Genomic DNA, 21,958 nt, shown 5'->3' on the forward strand with positions numbered 1-21,958 from the left:
TTGCCTGCAATATTTTTGAATCGTTTTAAAATTAGTTTTATTTTTATTTTTGCATTTTGAATCAAAAGTGTAGTCTAGTTTTATCTTACACAATATTCACCTTAAACTCTTGACCCTGCGATTCAGTTAAACATATCCAAATTGGTAATAAGAAAAGGGCCACTAATATTCAGACTTTCTTTGCATGCAATATTTTTCCATTTTCCAATCTGCATAATTTACCAAGTCTTAATATTTTGTTTGAAATAGTAAACTGGTGCCAAGGGTGGTTCCAGTTTGTGCCATACCCCCCACTCCATCTGCTGGACACTGTGAAGGCTCTATTGGCATCAGCTGACAACCAACTGATGGCTCACTTCAACAGGTGCCATGTAACAGCTGACCTGTACGTCTGGTCATTGTTGGAGACTGCGTTTTATGAGGCAAGTGTTATTGGAATTCCACTATGGACTTTAGAAACCATACTGTGTAGTCATTTTACTCCTATTATTATAAAGGAAAATCTAGCCATGAAATATTTTATATGCTATGCAGTGTTTTAGTAAATGAAGTAAACACATAAGGTTTCCTGCTCTCCTGACAGTAAAATATCCTGAGAAATTAAAATACTCTTTCATGGTTTGAAACTCTTTAGAGGAGATACAACCTCATGTTATAGTTTTATCGGAAATTGATATGAAAGAATGTGAACTAGATAGATTAAATATTAAAAATTATACTGTTGATTCTTTCTTTTGTAGAACAAAATTTAAAAATGGAGGTGTCGTGATCTTGAGTAAAAGTGGGCTGAAGGGTCAACCGGTGGTTTTTCCTCACCACTTGTTAGATGATTTGCAGGAGGAAAAACAATTTGAATTTTGTGCTGCAGTATATAAGATTCAAAATTTCAAATTTGTTGTCGTGGGAATGTATAGGTCCCCTTCCTCTTCTGTGGATATATTTTTAGATAGATTAAGTGCACTTGTAGATTATTTAGACAAAAAGTATAAATTCATAATATGGGCAGGAGATCTGAATATCAATGTTTTACCAAGCACAAATCCAGACAAAAAAAATAAGTTAATGTTGGAAAATATGCTAAAAAATCATGCCATGAAATATCTAGTTGATTTTCCAACCAGAGTGAGTTTTGAAACAGAATCAGCTATAGATAATATATTAGTTAAGAAATCACACGTTAATCTCATGTCAGTTACTGGTGTTGTCACACTTCTCTCTGATCATGATGGTCAGATGTTGGAATTTGCCTGTTCTGCTGAACTTCCTAAATCAAACAAGTACACTTTTCAAGAATGCCGTAATTTTTCAGAAGCAAATTTGTTATTATTTAATCAACTTATTAAACATGAATCTTGGCTAGATGTTTATTTTGCCCAAGTTCATGACAAGTATAATAAATTTTTTGACATTCTACAATATTACTTTGATCAAGCGTTTCCAAAAAAAGTAGTAAAAAAGAATACAATTGCACATAGCTGGGTAACGCAGACATTAAAAGATGAGAAAAAAAATGTTATAAGAAGCAAAAAAGATATGAAAAAAAACAAATCAATTATAAATAAAATAAGTTATAAATATCAATTGTTAAGATACAACCAAAATGTTAAGCAAGCAAAGAAAACTGCTTTTGAAAATAAAATTAAAAAATCATCCAATATTCCTAAAACTGTATGGAAAATAATAAACTCGGAAGTAGGAAATAAAAGAAAGGTAGAAATAGAAAATTTTGTAATTAAGCACGAAGACAACAATCAATCTGACCCAAAAATAGTTAGTAATATATTTAATAATTATTTTGTTAGCATTGTACAGGATATAGACAGATTTAATGATGTTGCAACACATGAAACTGGTGGAGATGAGCTTACCAGTACCTCTGTAACTATAAAACCGCAATTTCATCTAAAACCTGTTGATGAGTTGGAGGTCAGTCGTGTCATCGACTCTCTCAAAAGTAAATTTTCAAGTGGGCTGGATGAAATTCCTACTTCTGTATTAAAAAACTCCAAAAAATACCTTTGCCCAGTTTTAACTCACCTCATCAATTCTTCTTTCATATCAGGATTATTTCCAAATAAATTAAAAATCTCAAAAGTCATCCCAATTTTTAAAAAGAAAGGTGATAAAGATAATATAATTAACTATCGACCAATCTCACTGTTATCAAATATATCAAAAGTTTTTGAAAAAATTGTATGTAATCAGTTGACAGAATTTTTAGATAACAATAAACTTCTAGATGATATTCAACATGGCTTTCGAAGGAACCGGTCAGTGACAACAGCAGCAGCAGATGTTGTTAGTGCCATAATTGAGTCAGTAGATAAAGGGGAACACACTTTAGGGATATTTATGGATTTATCAAAGGCCTTTGATAGTGTTAAATATTCAACCTTAATCAAAAAACTCAAATCATTGGGCATGTCTAATAAGTCTTTGGAATGGTTTACTTCATATCTAAACAACAGATTTCAATGTGTGGAAATTACTCATATTTCACAAAAGAATAGAGTTTACAAAATTGTATCTGATCTTCAGCCAGTAAAGTATGGAGTACCCCAGGGTTCCATATTAGGCCCTCTTTTATTCATTTGTTATTTGAAAAATATAGAATCAACATTAACTAATATCAAAAGTAGTCTATGTCTATATGCTGATGACTCAAATTTAAAAATATCTGGGAAAACCACGGAACAAATTGAACTTCTCTCAAATATTGAATTGGAAAACATAGAAAATTATTTTAACCAATTAAACCTTAAATTGAACATAAATAAAACAAATTTTGTATATTTTAGAACACCTCAAAATAAATTCAAACATTACCCACAATTGGTCTTTGAGGGTCAAATTTTAGAAAGAAAAAATACTACAAATTTTCTTGGATTGAAGATTGATGAAACCCTGAGTTGGGATGATCACATAAAAGGAGTACTTTCCAAAATCAATTCAGGGATACATGCTCTTTCAAAAATGTCAGGCCTTTGTAATATTGAAACTTTAAGGGTAATTTATTTTTCATTCATCCATTCACACATATCATTTGGTTTATGCATCTATGGTTCTGCAAACATAACTTCTTTAGATATGATTTTAAGAAGCCAAAAAAAAGCTATCAGAAAGATGTTAAAACTGCAAAAAGATGAATCTGTTGTAGAACACTTTAAAGGCCTAAAAATTTTAACAGTTTATGGACAGTACATTTATGATTCAATCATCTACGTAAAATCCAATCCTGAAAAAGTTACTTTAAACAATCAAACACACTCTTACAATACAAGAAGTGGGAATGAAATCCAGACTGATCAACATCGATTAAAATTTTTTGAAAAGAAAACAACCTATAATGGATCCAAATTTTTGAAATACATACCAAGTTATATTAAAAATAACAACAACTTAAATTCATTCAAACGTGCATTAAAAAGTTTCTTGACTGAAAGGGCTATTTACTCACTAGATAATTTTTATAGAGGTGCTGGTTAGTTAGTTTAATTTAATTTAGTCCATTTAGTGCTGATGTTTAAAACCATTCTGTAACTTAAGTTCTTTTCTATATTTTAAGAATTTATACTATTAATTTTATTTTATTACATATTTAATTTTAGGGCCCATGTTACAAATATTTTAAATGTAATATAGGCTACTCATTGACACTATTCAATGTACCAAGCATGTACAGATGACGAATAAAGATATTTTGATTTGATTTGATTTGATTTGATTTGAACTAGACTTAGGTGTCCTTGTATTGGAATATACAACAACATATATTGTTGTTTGTTTAGTCATATGTACATATTTTTATTTTAGTTATTAAGCGCTATTGTTTTTTCAAAATATTGAAAGTGTTTTTGATTTTATTTTGTTTGACGATTGATGTATGATCATGATTTTTACTTTGTCGATGATCTAATGTATTCTTATGACAAATAAAAGTTTTTATTATTATTATTTATTATTGTATTGTATGAGGGACGGACTCAGTGTCCCAGCACGTCAACCGAAGCTTATTGTGCGTGTCCCACCTGCCACAAACTAGGCAAGCCTATACCTGTGTCCTTGGCCAGGTGCAGGAGCTTTTGCCCATGTTAGTGTCTGGTTCATGATGTCGCTGCTTTAGACCAAACCAGGCTCTTCTCCTAGCCCCAAGTCTGTGACAATCCTGAATTATATGCTTTGAGTTTCATCAAACTGGTTCCAAAGTCGAATGTCATTGATGATTCCCACATTGTGAAGGTGTTTTCTAAAATGGCCATGCCCAGTGATAAAGAGCAAGTACCTTTACCTACCTTCTGCCCAACTTTAGCAAGTGATGAGGACGCTTGGTTAAAAAAAACAACTGAGATTAGCTTCAGTGGCCTGCCCTAGACAAGCCTTCCCTCTACAGGTTTAGAGCACGATAACCTGCCTTGAGGGCTTCAGCTTTAATGAAGATGTCGATGGGTAGTGGCCCAAGAGCGACTTCTAGAGTTGCTCACTCCTGAAGGCACCAGTTGCTTGAAGCGTACAAAGCCTTTGCGAACTTATAATTTGGCTATGAGAGTTACCTGGTTCATTTTTTCAATCAAAAGAAACCATAGGTCATTCGAGGCCTTACCACAGCCTCATCTAGTGCTATGTGGGGTTTGATTAGTGGTTTCTGCAAATCTCCTGGACATCATGAGCGCCTGTTTGGCCTTGTGTAGTACATTGTTCAAGTAGTTTTTCATCTCAGCTTGGAGTCAAGTCCTAAATACTTGACTGTATTCGACACTCCCAGCTGAGTAGTGCCAATTTTCAACCTGTAAAGAGAAGTTAAGCTCTTTTTCCTGGTGAATGAGACCATCTTGGAGGGATTTATGTTGAGTCCTTTTCTGAGACACCATTCTTTGACAGGTTGACATTCATTACATCAGCTACAATGTTGGTGAATTTTCCTTGTACCATGTAGACTTAGCAATATGAGTAGCCCTGGACAATGATGCCCTTGATGATGAGTTCACATAGAAGACTGTCCACCACAATGTTCCACAGTAAGGGTGAGATTCACCGATTAAAATTAATAGGAAATAGACCAAAATATATGGGAAAGACAATTTTTAATAAATTGCAACCTTTAATTGCAAGATTTAATTAACAAAACTTCTTTTAAACCAGCCTTGCCTCATTTTTTCTAAACAAAATTTATTACAGTGTTGATGAACTTTTGAGTGATGCCTTGTTGATTGCCCATTTTACTTTGGGGAGAGTGACAACCTTCCTCGGTATGTTCCAGCTTTCATGACCAGTTCTCAGCCAAGAACTTCTATCGCTTTAGCCATACACTCCTGTGTAGTCACTCTCAAATATACAGCCTGGTATCAAGGAGAATTTGGAGATTTCCACAAACCCCGGTAGTGTATTGCCCTTCTGATAGCTTAAGAGATCCCAAGAGGCCAATAGGTTTGGACGCCAGAACCTGCTGAAGGCAGGCCGCAGCGCTGAGTCTGTTTACCTCCTGTGTAAACTGTCTCGATGAGTTCTGTATGGCTTTTTTAATTGCCAGGCAGTATTATGTGAGGCTCCCAAAATGGCTTCAACGGCTTCCTAACGCTTGCCCTCATGCAACTCAAATCCCCAGTCCACCATCTTGTGTTGGAACTGTATTTTCTCTGTTCCAGGGGATAGTTGTCATCGAAGCAAGTGATCATATCAAATCAAATTCTCTTGTATTAGTGTCAGTGTTTTTTTTTGTGTGTTTTTTTTTGCTCGTATCTACGCCAGTGGCATTTTTGTTATGAAGTCAAACACTTTTGGGGGAAAGCGGTCCAAACCCATTAAAGTTTTGTGGGCATGCCGGGGATTGAACCCGTCCCTCCCGCACCGAAGTCCGAGACGCTAACCACTAGGCTAGCAACACACCCCCTAGGTTAGTGTTACCCTATCCGTTGGCATGTTGTGCGTTGGCGTCACAACCTAGGAGAAGTTGTTGACCACCAGTGCTGTAATCATTGGGCTTTTCAATAGTAATGGCTAAAGAAACAAATTAATGATCTTGGCAAGGAAAATGCTATAAAGGTGATATAACTCCATTATAAACTTATCCTTCATTCTTATTTGGGTTCAAATATGCTCAGTCGTGCCCCCTTCTAATTTGGTAATTTATACAAAATTAAAGAGAGTTAATTGCATGGGCAGGAAGAGTCTAATCTTTGAAAGGTAACAATTTCTGAGGCTGCTAAATTAATTTTGTTTTTGTAGGTTTTAGGTTGGAAAGAGTGGCAACAGTTATGGGATCATGTGCTTTCAAATCATCCAGCTCTCTTACTCTTCTTTGTTGTGGCTTTCAACATTACTTGCCGATCATCCCTTATGAACCTACACGACATTGAAGACTTTGAGGTTAGCCTTGATATAGTGTGGGTTAGATCAATTTGATAAGCCAAGTAAAGTATGACGTAGTGGTAAAGTATGAACTCGTATAACCTGAGTGGCCAAAAGTTTATTCACGGCCGGAATTTACCCCCGCGGATTTGGAAGTCTAATGAAAATAGTCAGAGCGTAATTAATTAGATTAGCGATAAAAACCGGAATTTTACCCCCTGTCCATATAACTAGCGTTTAGACTACTGAAGATGTACGGGCTGGATTTTTACCCCCGGATTTTTACCCCCCGGAATTTTACCCCCGGATTTTTACCCCCCAGAATTTTACCCCCTGGCCGATTTTAGAAATTGAACGATTGATTTTCTTATTTCTGTTTTTAATTAATTGTAAACATTTCATTATTTAGTAGCCTATCTTTATTTATTTATTTTGTAATCTCAACTAAGTAAACAGAATTCGCTGTTTTATTTTGATCATATTAACAACAGTTGGCTTCAAAGATCGAATCCTGATACATGAATCTCAAAATTAAAATTAAAAACCTGTTCGATTAGTTTATGTGTCAAATAAATTAAGATAGGCTACTTAATAATAAAATGCTAACTTTTAAATTATAACTGAATGAAGATAAGTAATCATTTTCACTAATTTATATATCTGGCCAGGGGGTAAAATTCCGGGGGTAAAATTCCGGGGGTAAAAATCCGGGGGTAAAAATCCGGGGGGTAAAATTCCGGGGGTAAAATTCCGGGCCGTACATTCTAGGTGTTTATAATTTGATGTGTTCTGATTAAATTCACAACCGTGAAATTATATGTATAATTCCACGTTTAATCCATCGAGCTGATGTCGCGAAACTCAAAAGTTCGCGGCCGGAATTTTACCCCCTTGTTTGTGACATCACGTTTGCCCAGGGGGTAAAATTCCAGGGGGCTAAAAATCCGCTACCCCTCTTAGATATGAGGGGCTACAATAATTATGGTCAGCTTTGAAAATTTCGCCCTTAGGCATAGCAGGGGTAGGGGGTAGCTCAAAATTTTAAAACGACAAGTATAGTTGAGTTTGGTATAGTTTTACAGGTCTTGACGAAACATAACAATTGACATAAAGAAAACCAAAATCGACCCACTAATAACAAAATGGCGCCCTAAAACGTTTCAAATACAAATAGCCATGAGGATGGCTGAAAATACTAAACTTGCACCCCCTTTAACTTTTTAACTACCGTATTTGAGATACTTGAAATCGGTCCAACTTGTTTGGATATGTAAGCCTACAATAATTATGGTCAATTTCAAAAATTTTGCCATTAAGGGTAGCGGGGTAGGGGGTAGCTCAAAGTTTTTAAATAGGGGTATTTACTATTCTACAGATTTGTTTTTGTATTGCAGCACTTTTACCACACAGAAGTGATGATTAATATGAATCAGCTGATCTCCAAATGTTATCAGCTGTGGACTGACACTAGAGCTGATAAACATCCTAAACACCAATTGACATCCTACAAGCCTCTGCTCAGTGGAAATATGTACCAGATATTTACTGATTACCCAAAACACCTCTTAGACAACCAGGTAAGTTTATTGACTATTGAAACTGAGGTAGAAATGTTCCTAGTGATGTGTCAAAGCCAAGTCTCAAATCTGTAACTTATATTATTTTCAGAAAAAAATTGGAACTTGACATTCAAAACCCATAGGTAATACAGTGGACTCTCGTTGAAAATCAAAATCAAGGATAATGCTAACCTAACCAACTAACTGTATAGTAAGCTTTGAACGTATAGTAAGCTTCAAAAAGTTTAGGTAGTAATAAAACATTTTAAACACAGTTTTGATTCATTTTTACTTGGTTTTGCATGCCTATTTACAAAACAAATAGGTAATATATTGGCCAAGTTAAAACAAAAATTGAACCACAAACAAAATATATTTAATCAACTAAATGGCTGTAATCGGTGACTCACCGGTGGTCAGCAAAGTAAACAACAGCAACTCAACTCCATAGCCTGCCCGCAAGATGATAGGCCTTCACATGCTAAACATCTTGCTACCATAACGTACATTTAACTTGCATAACAATTTTTTTTTGCTATCTTCGTCGATCAGAAACATGGTTACTCCACTTGCAGATAGTTGAAGTATCAAATTTTTAATATTTTGAAAAATGTGTACAGGATTTCCTCAGCAAACCATTGTCCTCACATTACACATTTTCATCCACTATTTATTTTTGTTTTGCTTTGTGATATCTACAGTATATCATAGTTCCTCTATATCATACCTATAGTACCTATATCATAGTGTATCATAGTACCTGTGTATTTTGATGAACCACGGAATCAATACTTTTTACACAAGTTTTTGTTTTTTCAAAGTCAAATTGTAGTTTATCCAACATCTTTACCCTTACTAAGTATCAAATTTTTAATATTTTGAAAAATGTGTACAGGATTTATCTTCACAGCTGGTTTTACTTTATGTATAACTATGTTTGTTTAAAATAAAGAAATGTTAAATTATTAGTTTTGGCTGGTAACATAATTTAAGCCCTGTTTTGGTTCTTTGTACCATATTGACAACAAGATGAGTTTTGACAAGCATGCTGATATTCCTAATAATGCTCATAAGTTAGTTGTCCCTCTTGGTATACTTTTAACCAATGGTAGCTAAGGCTCACGTTTCAGCCATGGTCGGCATTTCATATCATCGTCTAAGGAGCTGAGTCTTGTGTACTCTTCAAGATACAATAATCTTTCTTCTGTTTTGTAGCTGGAAAAGCTTAGTTCTTTCTACGACGAGCAAGAGTTCTTGAAGAGCCAAGAGAATAACATTAACAATCAGAAAGTGGGTCTTGACGCTGAGCAAAAGCAGTTGAATGAGGCTTCAGTTAAGGAAAATAGATTGAAAGGTAATCTTTCCTTTAAGGCAATTAACAACAAACGTTACTTCAATTTTATGATTAGATGCCCTTACCTCAAAAGACAAAGAATAATTTTAACATTTATTTGTACTTTATTCTTTTTTATTCATAATTCATACCTCACGAAATAACAGTCATAATTTCCGATGACTTAAAAGTGTCAACTTAAAGATAATTTAATCAATCACTCCACTTCAGTTATCGAAACTGAAAACGAACTCACTCTGAAAACGAACAATCTTGTGTGTATCATGTGTTTACTATAAACCGCTGTTTTAGTATGCAATTAATACAAATCATTTGTCTGTTTAAGTAAACAAAATCGTTTCTTCATAAGGAATACATTGGGATGTTGATAACCTATGATGGCAAAGCCCGAGGACTTTTATTACAGGAATTGGTGAAAGGGGGCGTCTAAATAAAAATACTCAATTTTGACACATCGTTTGTAAAAATCTGTCCATTATTAACGGATGAGAAGTGTTTTGTAGAAATCGCCTTCACGTATTATCATAGACTAAGAAACACAAGTAGACTTCTCATCCCATTGTAAATTTTAAAGCTTGTTTTTCGTGTCTAGTTTCAAATTGCCATGTTATTCTTATGGAGAATATTGTAAAAAAGTGTTGTAGTTTGCTTGTTTATGGATATATTTTGATCGGTACTGCAAACCCAGGTACTCGTTGAACCTTGTTGTTTAAATAGATTTAATTGTACATCAATTCAGGCAAATGGAAATTTACTTAGTCTGCAGGTTTTCTGCAACAGAAGTATTGTTTCAATAGATTAGTAACCTTTCATTTATTTTTATTTTTAATAAATCAATAATAAAATAACTGTTTAATGTTTTTGGTTTAGTGAATAGAACACTTTTTTTCAGAGCTTGAGCAAATCTACAGACATGCTTTGAAAAGAGAAGAAAACCTCTTAGAAGAACAAAGGTAGGTAAGGTTCTAAATTTACTTTTGTTGATTTAAAATGTATTTTCTGTTTAGTAATTGAGTTGGCATCCGTTGTCAATTCAATACTTTAAACCAACTACAGTATATCATACATAAGACCAATAAATGGAGCATACCTATCCAAATAAAAATGTTGTTGATAATGGTGCAAAAACTCAATGCTCCGCTTCTAAATAACTTCCCATCGAGCCTTCATAGAGTAAAGATGAATGGATGAAACATAATGAACATAATGAAAGTATTATAGTCAACTCAAATAGAACTGGCGGTTTAACAATACCAGCTGGGCTATTCCAAAACGTGACTTTGATCCGTCAGTTCTACTTGCTTTGATTATAGGGAAGTCTTGGACACTTTTAGCTCCGATTAAAAGGTTAAACACTAAAAAGTAATGTTTTCTATTTTAAATATCCAAATACAGTAAAAGTATAAAAGTCAGTACTTTTATATGAGTTCTGAAATGTGACATGAAAAAGTTTCTCGGCTACTACTTTTTTAAATTTTTTGATCATGTTAATTAAAAACCAGAAGATTTTGTAGCTAAAGAGAAAAATATTTCAATTCCTGTTTTTTTATTTTTAGCTCATGTAGTTTGGGGTGTACGATAGGGGTTGGAATAGACCCTATCTACTATAAATGTTATTTAGGTTGTTTATAAAAATGAATATGACAGTTGAAATGAAGAAGAGCGTTGTTTTTAGTGTCAAAAAACCATCTTATGACTTTGAAAAATCGCACAATGTAAACCAAACGTCAGAACGTCATTAAACTTTAATACAACATAGATAAATACATTATGAATTAATTTGTGTGTTTTCCGAATTTTAGCCTCAACCAAAAAGTTTTTGTTAGGCTATTAGATTAATAATCTAAATTAAATTTTTCTCAAAAATGGCAAATAGTAGACAATTTTTAAAAGCTCGTGCTAGAATTAAATGTCTTAGTTATTGGAATATTCATATTGTTAAGTAATTTTACCAGGCACAAGGCACATTATTGATATCAATTAACATTTTATTAGTAAGGCTCATCACGGCTGGCAGCGGCCACAGTGGCGGGCCCGCGAGCTAGGGGGGCTAGTGAGCCTTGACCGGGATTTTCGATAAATTTTACCGGCACACGGGCCCGCGATAGTGTGAGAGGCTCAACCACACGGGTCACCTATCATGACAATATTTATATGAGAATTAAAATACGTTTTTTTATGATGAAAATTTGTTTAAACCTATAGTTCAAGTAGTTTACAACAGCTAAACTAACACTATTACTTGACCGATCAATATAAATTATCTACCAACCTAAGTAAAAGAATTGTAATCAGTCATTCGGGTTGCATTAACTGTCCTCGTGGATTGTGCGAAGGCGCAGTCAAAATTGGTTGCATAATAATAGGGCCGTATTTATAACCAATGTGGCCTCTGGCCTAAGAAGATAAAACATTAATGTTAATCCTCCTAGCCCCCAGCGGGTGACACCATAGAGGAACCTCTATGCTGATTCGACTAAATAAACAACTTGACAATTTTGTTACGACCAAATCGGCAAATTAACCTAGTATAGGTGGCTAGGGCACTAGCTAATAAATAATTCCATTCCTTCATTGATGCTAAAGAAGGATTTTCATTTCATTTCATGTCTTACTATTAGGAGGCTGCCCTTTAAATTTGTTTACTTCGCACTTTAGATGTGTTTACATCGAGTCAGGTAAAAAATGTTACTTACCTAAGGGCCTCAGGCCAAAACAGATCGGTTCAAAATCAGGTTGCTTTGGAAACGGTTGATTTTTATAATAGGCCTATAATGTCGATTTTCGAGCCAAGCAGAGCCTGGACTACAAGCTTGAGAGATCAAGCACAACGTCAGAAAATCAAGCTCGAGCCGATTTTCTCAGTATTCAATACAATAATGCACAATTCAAAGTAAAAGCTTTAAGCAGGTTGGGATTTGGTTCAATGCTGCCTCCAAGTTGACAAAAAATCTTCCGGCCTCCAGCTTGTGATGTCCTATAGCAAAATGGGACTGTTGACCTAAACGATACAACTAAAATAGGTACTAAAACACAATTTATATCATACTGCAGGCAGGTAAGAGATCGAAATCATACAAACATGAAGGGCAATAATTTTCTCTGTTTATGTTGAAATTGGATAAACACTACTTAAGATGCACAATATGACCTATTGTGAAATATATAGGTTGGTTCCACTGTGAACTGTTCCAGACAGAGCCTGCTGGCAGCTCGTAGAGAACTGAGAGGCAAAGAGGCTGTTGTCAGATCACAATCAATGGACAAAACTCTGCAAGAGAAGGCAGATAAGTACGCTCAGTTGGAGAAACTCATGGATCAACTTGAAAACAAGGTAGTGTCTGAGTAAAACTGTACAAAGGCTAGTGTGCTCAAAAGTTTTTTTTGAGAGAGACAGAATTTGGCCAGCTTACCACTCAATAACAATATATATCTCATGCTTTTTTATTTAAGTCGTGATTCTCACATGAATGTCGATTAATAGTCAGTTTGTAATGTCACAGAAAGGAACGTCAGACTTCCAGTCGTGTGGTAGTTGGAGTTCTTCACATCAGTCGTCAAATCCATCTGCTCTACGGTTACAACATGCATCAGCTGTTTATCATCTTTCTAAGGTATATTGTCACACATGCATATAATTCAATCTTAAAGGGTTTTATAAAAAAAAAAATAATGTCATTTGCAACAGTTTTTGTCAAATTTAGTGAATATTCATATTCTTGCATTAATTAATCTCACCTGTATCTACTGAAAAGTTGTCGATGTTACATCGAAATCATGTCAGTAACATTGACAAAAAATCAAATTGTATTATTAAACTCATAAATCATAATAGACTGTAATGTTATGTAGTTAAGTATTTTTTTTGTTTCAGCTGAAAAAGTTGCATCAACAAACAAAAATGAGACATCCAGAGTTAAAAATGTGTAGCGGCAAGTTTGAAGATTTACTTCGGAGGATAGAGATTGCACTGGACGAAGAAAAAATATCCAAACATTTGAGGCCTTGTCACACTGATCAAGTATGTCAATAGTACTACAACTTAAATATTTTAGGGTACAAGGTAAGCCTTGGGGGGTTAGCGATTTTGTAAATTTTAGAGCAAAATTGTGGGTTTAAAGGCGATTTGAGCATTTAAAATATCTTATTTCAATTTATTACGGACCAAAGGGAAATGTAAGAACAGTTAGTTATTGTTAAAAAAAAAACTTTTATGAGAATTTTGGGGGTTGCTGGAGCATCTTCAACACCTCTGGCCACGCCCTTGACAATCAACAAAGTTTCAGGTCAAAATTTATTTTGCATTCAGAATAAAAAATTTAATTTATAAATAGGTTTTTTAATCTTATATATAAATAAAATTTTCCTACAGGGGATACGTGCTGTTATATAGCTGGGTGGCTGATTGGCAAGTAGTGCTCACTTGAGAATGGAAAAGTTGTGGGTTTGATTCTTGAGAAAAATCCTTAGATTTAAATGGTTTTAAACTTGACTGCTAGTTTCTATACCACAATCTAGGAGCAATGGTTGGCTGGTTAGGCCAGGCGTGAGGCGGTAGGAGAGAAAATTGATGTCTCTAGACCGTTGCTATAAGCTGATCATATATATTCAAGTTAAATGTATACTTTAAAAAAAATCACAAATACAGCAGCTTCTGGATTGTGGTGTAGACACCAGCAGATATAAACCCAGCGTTTTTATGGCTCAGTGAAGAGTTATGGGTTTGGTCAAGGCCACACTAAAAAGACAGGCCGTCACGATCGAAGACGGCAATGACGTAATGTTTGCCGTTTGTGATAAGCTGCTTGTTTTAATCTTTCCTTGGAAAATAAATAAATAAATACCTACATTATTGCCGTCTTCTATCGTGACGTCATGCTTGACAAGCATTACGGCCTGTTTTTTTTTGTGTGGCCTTGGTTAGGTCTTTATTCAGTGAACTGGACTCAGCTGAGTTCACTGGGCTTCAATGAATAATCCTGACCAAATAAAAAACTAATCGTAGTCCCTAACATAGCTACACAGCACATTTTTTTCCATTCCACACTCAACTTGCATTTATAGCCCAAACTGTTGTAATTTGCTTGTTTATGAAGAAAATTTGCTTGTTTGATCAAATTTCGAAAATGCATTTATTTCTCACTAAAGTATTAACATTAAAAAAAAACTGTTTACCCTCCCTGTTGCAGCAAACCAAAGTACTCGTTAAACTAATTCTATTTATATAGGGAATAAATGTGATATTAATTTTTAAGGATACATTTTAGTGTCAATCCAGTTAGGCAAATGGAAATTCACTTAGTCTGCAGGTTTGCTGCGGCGGGGCTATTTTATTTTACACTTTGATTATCCAATTACCAATTTTTTTAGGCAGTTTTACTGTGTACAAAATGGCGAAAGAGTTATTAATAACCTAAGGTATTCTTTATATAACAATTAGAGTAAAAGTCTGCATATTCGGTAAAATTGATTGCCGACAGAGGGTGTGCTGCAGGCAGCGCATTAATTCCTTGATTGATTGATTGATTGATTGTGTGAGGGTGGACTCAAGGTCCAAGCACGTCAACCGAAGCTTATTGTGCATCCCACTTGCCACTAACTGGGTAAGCCTATACCTGTGTCCCTAACTAGGTGCAGGAGCTTTTGCCCAATGTTAGCGTCTGGTTCATCACCTGGCTGCTTTAGACCAAACAGAGCCCTTCTCCTAGCCCGTAGTCCATCGCAGTCCAGAATGATGTGTTTAGCAGTCTCATCGGACTGATTACAAAGTCGACACTCCTGCTTGTCATTGACAATTCCTAGAGTGTGGAGATGTTTCCTGAAATGGCCGTGTCCAGTGATAAGAGCAAGTACCTGCTTGACCTGCCCTCTCCCCAGCTTTAGCAGCCAGCGAGTGAAGGGGGTGCTAGGTTCTGAGAGCAGTTTTTTGCCAAGTGATTGTCCAGGATAATTACGCCAACGCTCAAGGTGTTGTCCCCTGGACCATTTGTTTATTACATGTTTAGCGGCTGCTTTGCTGATGCCACAAAATGGCTCTGGTCCAAAGAGTGGCATGCTCGCACCTTTTTTTGCCAGCTTGTCTGCACTCTCGTTGCCGCCAATGCCTACATGGCCTGGGACCCAGCCGAGAGTTACAGAGTTCTGTGATGCAAGTCTGCAGAGGGTGTTGAAACACTCCCAGACCAGTTTTGAGGTGACTTCATTTGAGTCAAGAGCTTTGAGAGCAGCCTGACAATCAGATAAAATCACTATCCTTTTGTCTTGGTACCGTCTGGCTAGTCCTAGATTGGCACAAGCCAAGATGCCATAGATTTCTGCCTGGAAGATGGTACAGTATTGTCCCAGACTTCCTGATAGTTCTGTTCTGGGTGATCGACAGTAAACCCCAAAACCAGATTTTCCATCGATTAGGGAGCCGTCTGTGTACCAGACGAAGCTCTCCATATCTTGGAGGTGCCCTTCCTGATGTTTCCACTCATCTCTGGAGCGGAATTCAACATTTAAGGGTTTGGTGAAAACTGCTTCCTTGCTTAGGAAGTCCGAGGTCATGTCAAGCACAGGACACTCAGCCAAAGTCTTAGCAATGGCGCAGTGGCCTGCCCCTGACAGGCCTTCCCTCCACAGATTTGCAACCCTCAGACGGTAAGCTGCCTTGAGGGCCTCAGATCTGATGAAGATGTCCAGTGGTAGCAGCCCAAGAGCGACTTCTAGAGTAGCTGATGGACTGCTCCTGAAGGCTCCAGTGGCCTGTAGCGTGCCGAGCCTTTGCATGCTTTCTAGCTTGGCTATGACAGTTATCTGATTCACCTTTGTCCACCAGACTAGTGAACCATAGGTAATCTGAGGCCTGACCACAGCCTCGTATAGCCAGAGTGCTATGTGGGGTTTAATTCCCCAGGTGGTTCCTGCAAACCTCCTGGACGTCATGAGCGCCCATTTGGCCTTATGCAGCGCGTTATTCAGGTGGTTGTTCCACGTCAGCTTGGAGTCAAGTGTCAGTCCTAAATACTTGACCGTACTCGACACTCCCAGCTGAGTAGTGCCAATTTTCAGCCTGGAAAGAGAATCCAAGTTCTTTTTCCTGGTGAAAGGAACCACGACTGTCTTAGAAGGATTAATGTTGAGTCCCTCTCTGAGACACCATTGTTTAACACATTGTAGGTTGCCGTTCATGACGTCAGCTACAATGTTTGTGAATTTTCCTTGTACCATGAGGACTATGTCATCTGCATAGCCCTGGACAAAGATGCCCTTGCTGGAGAGTTCAGTTAAAAGACCGTCCACCACAAGGTTCCACAGTAGGGGTGAAAGTACACCTCCCTGTGGACATCCTTTTGTGGGTGTGATCACAATTTTTTTACCAAGAAAGTCGGCTACGGTGCGTCTTGAGTTAAGCATAGACTCTGTCCATCTACACAGAGATTGCTTGAGTCCACGCTCACAAACTCCCCGCACCATTGCTCCGTATGTTACATTGTCGAAAGCTCCTTCAATGTCCATGAAGGTGCATAGGGCTATTTCCTTAGCAGCCAGGCTGTCCTCAATTCTGCTGACCAACTCGTGCAGAGCGGTTTCGCAGGACTTGCCTGGCTGGTAGGCGTGTTGATTGCGATGAAGAGGTGTGTTGAGAAGTACACCCTTTCTTATGTGCCTCTCCACCAGCCTTTCCAAGGTCTTGAGGAGAAATGAGGAAAGACTGATAGGACGGAATGATTTAGCATCAGAGTAGTCTGCTTTTCCTCTTTTGGGAATGAAGACCACCCTGCTGAGACGCCAGGCCTGAGGGATGTACCCGTAGGCCAAGCTCGCTCGGAAGAGTTCACATAGGAGGAGCTTGAGGGCATCCGGTCCTTGCCGAAGCATGGCTGGATAGATGCCATCTCCCCCAGGAGACTTAAATGGACCGAACTTATTGATTGCCCATTTGACTTTAGAGAGAGTGACAACCCTTCTGGCTGTATTCCAGCTTTCACGATCAGTTCTCGGCCAAGAACTTATATTCCTGATAAATAATCCTGACCAAAGGAAAAACTAAACGTAGTCCCTAACATAGCTACACAGCACATTTTTTCCATTCCACACTCAACTTGCATTTATAGCCCAAACTGTTGTAATTTGCTTGTTTATGAAGAAAATTTGCTTGTTTGATCAAATTTCGAAAATGCATTTATTTCTCACTAAAGTATTAACATTAAAAAAAAAACTGTTTACCCTCCCTGTTGCAGCAAACCAAAGTACTCGTTAAACTAATTCTATTTATATAGGGAATAAATGTGATATTAATTTTTAAGGATACATTTTAGTGTCAATCCAGTTAGGCAAATGGAAATTCACTTAGTCTGCAGGTTTGCTGCGGCGGGGCCATTTTATTTTACACTTTGATTATCCAATTACCAATTTTTTTAGGCAGTTTTACTGTGTACAAAATGGCAAAAGAGTTATTAATAACCTAAGGTATTCTTTATATAACAATTAGAGTAAAAGTCTGCATATTCGGTAAAATTGATTGCCGACAGAGGGTGTGCTGCAGGCAGCGCATTAATTCCTTTCCCAATGGGTTAACCAAACAATAGGCATATCTAAAAAAGTTCTTTTTATAGCAATGGCAAACAAGTTTATTACGACAAACAGAAATTGTGTTTCTTTGTCCATCCTTGCGATATTGCAATTTAGAGATTTTTATGAAGACTGCAGACAGGGTAGGATTTTAGAGTAGAATCAGGCATCAATAATAGGTATGAAATCAATGATTATAAAATACTGTATTAGATTTGTTCAGCGTGTAAGCGTAGATTTTCTGGGTAAAGACCCCGCGGTACCGGCACCATTGACGCGGGGCGGGAAATGTCGTCCTTCTTCAATGCCAACAACCTTGCTTCAATGTGAGCTCAGCCATTGCCGGGGAACGTTATAATCGTTGCCAGCCTGTAGCTTAGAATATAAGCTTCAGTCTGGTGTAGGTTGGTACTAAAATTTCTCGTAAAATCCTGTCTGGCAATGCTTTTGTTCCGGCAATTTTCTCTTTTCGATCCACTTTACAAAGACACTGGCTACGGAGTGCTGCTACCTTTGGGTATTTCAGTGACACTCTCGGGCTAACGCAGCACAATCACCGCTGCTCTTTTTTTATTCGTCAGACTGAAATATTTGAATGCCAATTGCGTTCACCAATTCAGTTGCGCAGCGGAGCTTCGCCCGGGCCTCGCCGCCATTGGCGAGCGCCTGTTTGAAGGTACCTATGCCGCACTGAACGTGTTAATAGAATTAAATATATGCTATGTGGAGGTTTATGAATATAAATAAAAATTGCATTGAAAGTATACAGTCAAATTGCACAGTGACTATAAGCGTACCGGTAGCCTAGATATTATTATTATTATTATTATTTTTTTTTTATTTAACTATAAGCTTAACTTTTAGTTGTTTTGTACATGCGATAAAGTACTTGTCATCGTTTTGGAAAGTTTTATCTTGATGCATATTTTGAAGCGATCATTCAGTTTTTCTGTAAACTCGACTGATAAATTTACTCCTCACACACCCATAAAACCCTAATTTAGGCCCTATGTTTTTTATAAAGAAATAACATTATGTTTAAGTACCTAGAAAATGTTAAAATAGTTGATAACCTGTCACATTTCTAGATATTATCTAATCTTTTATAATCTACAGTTTATCAATTTGGAGGAAGAAACGCAGGCATTGGAAGATGAAGCGCAGCGTCTGTTGAGGAAACTCTCTACAAAAAATCACAAGACACATTGTTTACAGTGTTCTGATCCATCAACCTGTGGTAAATAAATCTTCTATCTATATGTTTGATACAATAAGGTATTTCCCTGTCACATCCCTTTTCCAGCCATTCTACTTAAACTTAACCGATTGTTACGATTGAGGTGTCATAATAAAGCTTATGATCTAGCGTGCCTGTGAATGTTAATTAAAAAGGTGATTTCCTTTATGAATCTCATGTTTTAATTTATTTTTTATTAATTTATTTATTTATTTCAAAGATCCAGTTAAATGCTGACCAAGTGTTTTTGTAACAGTTTGAATGTTAATTGTAATTTAACAGCTGTTCCTCCAGATGAATGTTTAACCAGTCAGATTGTAAATAAGACACTGAACAGTTATGTACATTTTAAATAGGCTACATTTTTGACAACCTGTAACCTGATTAAGGTAGTATGTAAAACCTAAGGGTATGTTTTATCTAAGGTAAAATACTCTATATAATGTAGATCTAAAATCAACAAATTTATTGTAAACTAGCTGTGTACCCGTTCTACGCACGGGGATCTTATAATATTCAGTTGAAACCTTCTTATATAACGAACAGCAGTTGGTTTGCATATTTTAAGATATGCTGGCCAAACTATTATACATAGCTTCATTTTATGTTGTTTTTTGTTGTTCCGGATCGGTATGACAATCAATAAAAGGTTAAATTACCTCTGTGTCTGCCGGTCGATCCTATAACGGTAGGCTTACTTTTATTTTTACTATCTGATCTCGTTTGCATGGCTCAATCACGTCCTGGTTGAAGTTCGTTCGCTACGCTCACTCACCTGTATGTTGGAGCTCGTTCGCTGCGCTCACTTTCCTTCAGGTTAGCTCGTTCGCTACGCTCACTTGCCTTCAGGTTAGCTCGTTCGCTACGCTCACTCGCCTCCAGGTTGCAAATTAGCTGTTGTCATAAATGTAAAAGAAATAATAGTGCTAGTGCTGCACCCTGTTGGTAATCCTTGTAACTTTAATGCTATTGAACATCACAGAACAGAACCAACTTGTTTAATTGAAACAGCTGTTAAGATTCAATAATTTCATTTCTCATAAGGTTAACATGGGCTTCCAGAAATTCCACGTCAAAAATCGACAAAAACTTGATTTTCAAGGGTTTACTGTTAAATATCTAACTGTCTCATATTCGATGAAATACGTCTAAAACCATCTCATATATGTATAGTATTTGGAAAATAAGTTTCAGGCGGGACAGTGCTATAGTTATTGAGGAGTAGTTGTAATAAAGTGCGTATTTTAGCGTTACCAAGAGAATGACAGATAGACAGACAGACAGACAGACAGAAATTGAGATAAGGTTTGATTCGGTTTCTCTGACCTATGAAATGTAAAAATAACCAAAAAGTTCATTATTCTAAGCAATGTACAGACAAAACTCTAATTTTATTTATATAGATTAGTACTTCTAGTCACCTAACAACTGTTCTAAACATATACATAATTTTGAAAAGGTAAATGAGCATTGCACTGGATGAATTTTTCCCTTGGAAACAAGTTTTGGACCCTGTGCAATTTTAGCACCGGTCCCCTCGTTTTGATTTATTTTTTGGTGTACTTTTGATGACACGTAATTTACTGAGTTGTTTATTTACATCAGTACAGACCTCAGGGAACCTAGGGATTTTAACAATTTTCATTTGTACAGATAATTGATTGTCTAACAGATAAACACAATTAAAAACGTTCAAATTAACATACAGTTTAAACTTCATATCCCTCACTACTATAATACTTTGGTTTAAACACTTGTTTTACATGTTGTACGCTAAGTCTCGTCATTATTATATCTTTAACAACATCAAACAACTTCTATCATCATATTTTGGTATTTTCCAGGTTCTAAAATTGGACAGAGCTCGTGCTACTGTTGTGGAGACACTAAAAGGAAATAGTTTGCAATATGGTTTCTGATATGATAAATTTATGTAGTATCTAATAAAAAATCAATTATTTTCATAATAGAGTTGTGTTATAATTTGGCGTAACTGGAATAACCTTCATACCCAGGAATCAGGTTTATTGTTTCATTTTTCTTTTACTAGACTCATACTCCAGTTTCTTGGTTGGTGTATTGAACCAATAAATGGTTAATGAAGAATCATATGTAAATGTAACTGTGGTGAGCTGCAGCAGTAAACCTCGATTAACCGAAATAAGGATAATTTCAGATTACCCATTACATATTTTGGTTAATGAATGGATGGAGTTTAGGCTATTTCAATTTTAAAATGTCTACAACAACTGTTCTTATGTTACTTTACTGTCATCTTGACCCGGGAGAGGACGCATAGCTGTCTAAATGACCGGGTTTGTACTTTTTGGTGCACAACACACTACATTCCAGGAATAACGTGATTTTTTGTTTGCTATCCTTCACCTCCTCATTTTAGTCTACCGACAGCTTTTTGTCATGTACCGTACTGGTCGATTCCACCGTGTGCGTCTCCTCGTGGTTTAAATTAATGCTTATTTTTCTTTCTTCTAGGCACATTTTCAATGAACCATTGATGAGAGACACAAAAGTAAATTTATAATAAAGACGAATCTTAAAACTTAAAAGGAATTTTATCTTTACAAGACAATGATGACTTATAATTATTTATATCTCAATTTTTTTAGTGAACTATTTATTATAGTATACAATATAGTTTGCCTCATAATGTATCACTAATCTACTCTTTAATAAACATTTAGACTTATTTTTCTTTTGTAAAAATAAATTTGAGTTTAAACAATTCATTTTCCTACAGTTACCTAACAATGTACATGTTCTCTCACTGATTTGAGAAAGCAAAGTGGCCAATTCGCTCATCAGTGAGACAATGTTAACATTGTCTCACTCTAATTACTTTGTCTCACTCCAGATTTGCAACGTGAAGGCACGAAATAGTGAGCGCGT

At 36.2% G+C, this 21,958-nt stretch overlaps 1 protein-coding gene across 1 annotated transcript in view; it reads left to right on the top strand.

Annotated features, from left to right (window-relative positions):
* The window catches only part of LOC128997576 (TBC1 domain family member 31-like), a 39,130-nt gene extending 18,139 nt beyond the window's left edge, over positions 1-20,991 (top strand). Inside the window, exons 13-22 of the mRNA XM_054423214.1 lie at positions 250-422; positions 6,223-6,363; positions 7,740-7,922; positions 9,120-9,258; positions 10,151-10,211; positions 12,454-12,592; positions 12,762-12,872; positions 13,133-13,279; positions 18,931-19,051; positions 20,896-20,991. Coding sequence (XP_054279189.1) covers positions 250-422; positions 6,223-6,363; positions 7,740-7,922; positions 9,120-9,258; positions 10,151-10,211; positions 12,454-12,592; positions 12,762-12,872; positions 13,133-13,279; positions 18,931-19,051; positions 20,896-20,951 — 1,271 coding nt within the window. The 3' untranslated portion in view covers positions 20,952-20,991. The remainder of the gene's footprint in view (positions 1-249; positions 423-6,222; positions 6,364-7,739; positions 7,923-9,119; positions 9,259-10,150; positions 10,212-12,453; positions 12,593-12,761; positions 12,873-13,132; positions 13,280-18,930; positions 19,052-20,895) is intronic.
* Positions 20,992-21,958: the final 967 nt, after the last annotated feature.

This window comes from Macrosteles quadrilineatus, unplaced genomic scaffold (genome assembly GCF_028750875.1).
Source record: "Macrosteles quadrilineatus isolate MER2022 unplaced genomic scaffold, UCM_ALF_1.0 Scaffold_6__1_contigs__length_79288215, whole genome shotgun sequence".
In the NCBI taxonomy this organism is placed as follows: domain Eukaryota; kingdom Metazoa; phylum Arthropoda; class Insecta; order Hemiptera; family Cicadellidae; genus Macrosteles; species Macrosteles quadrilineatus.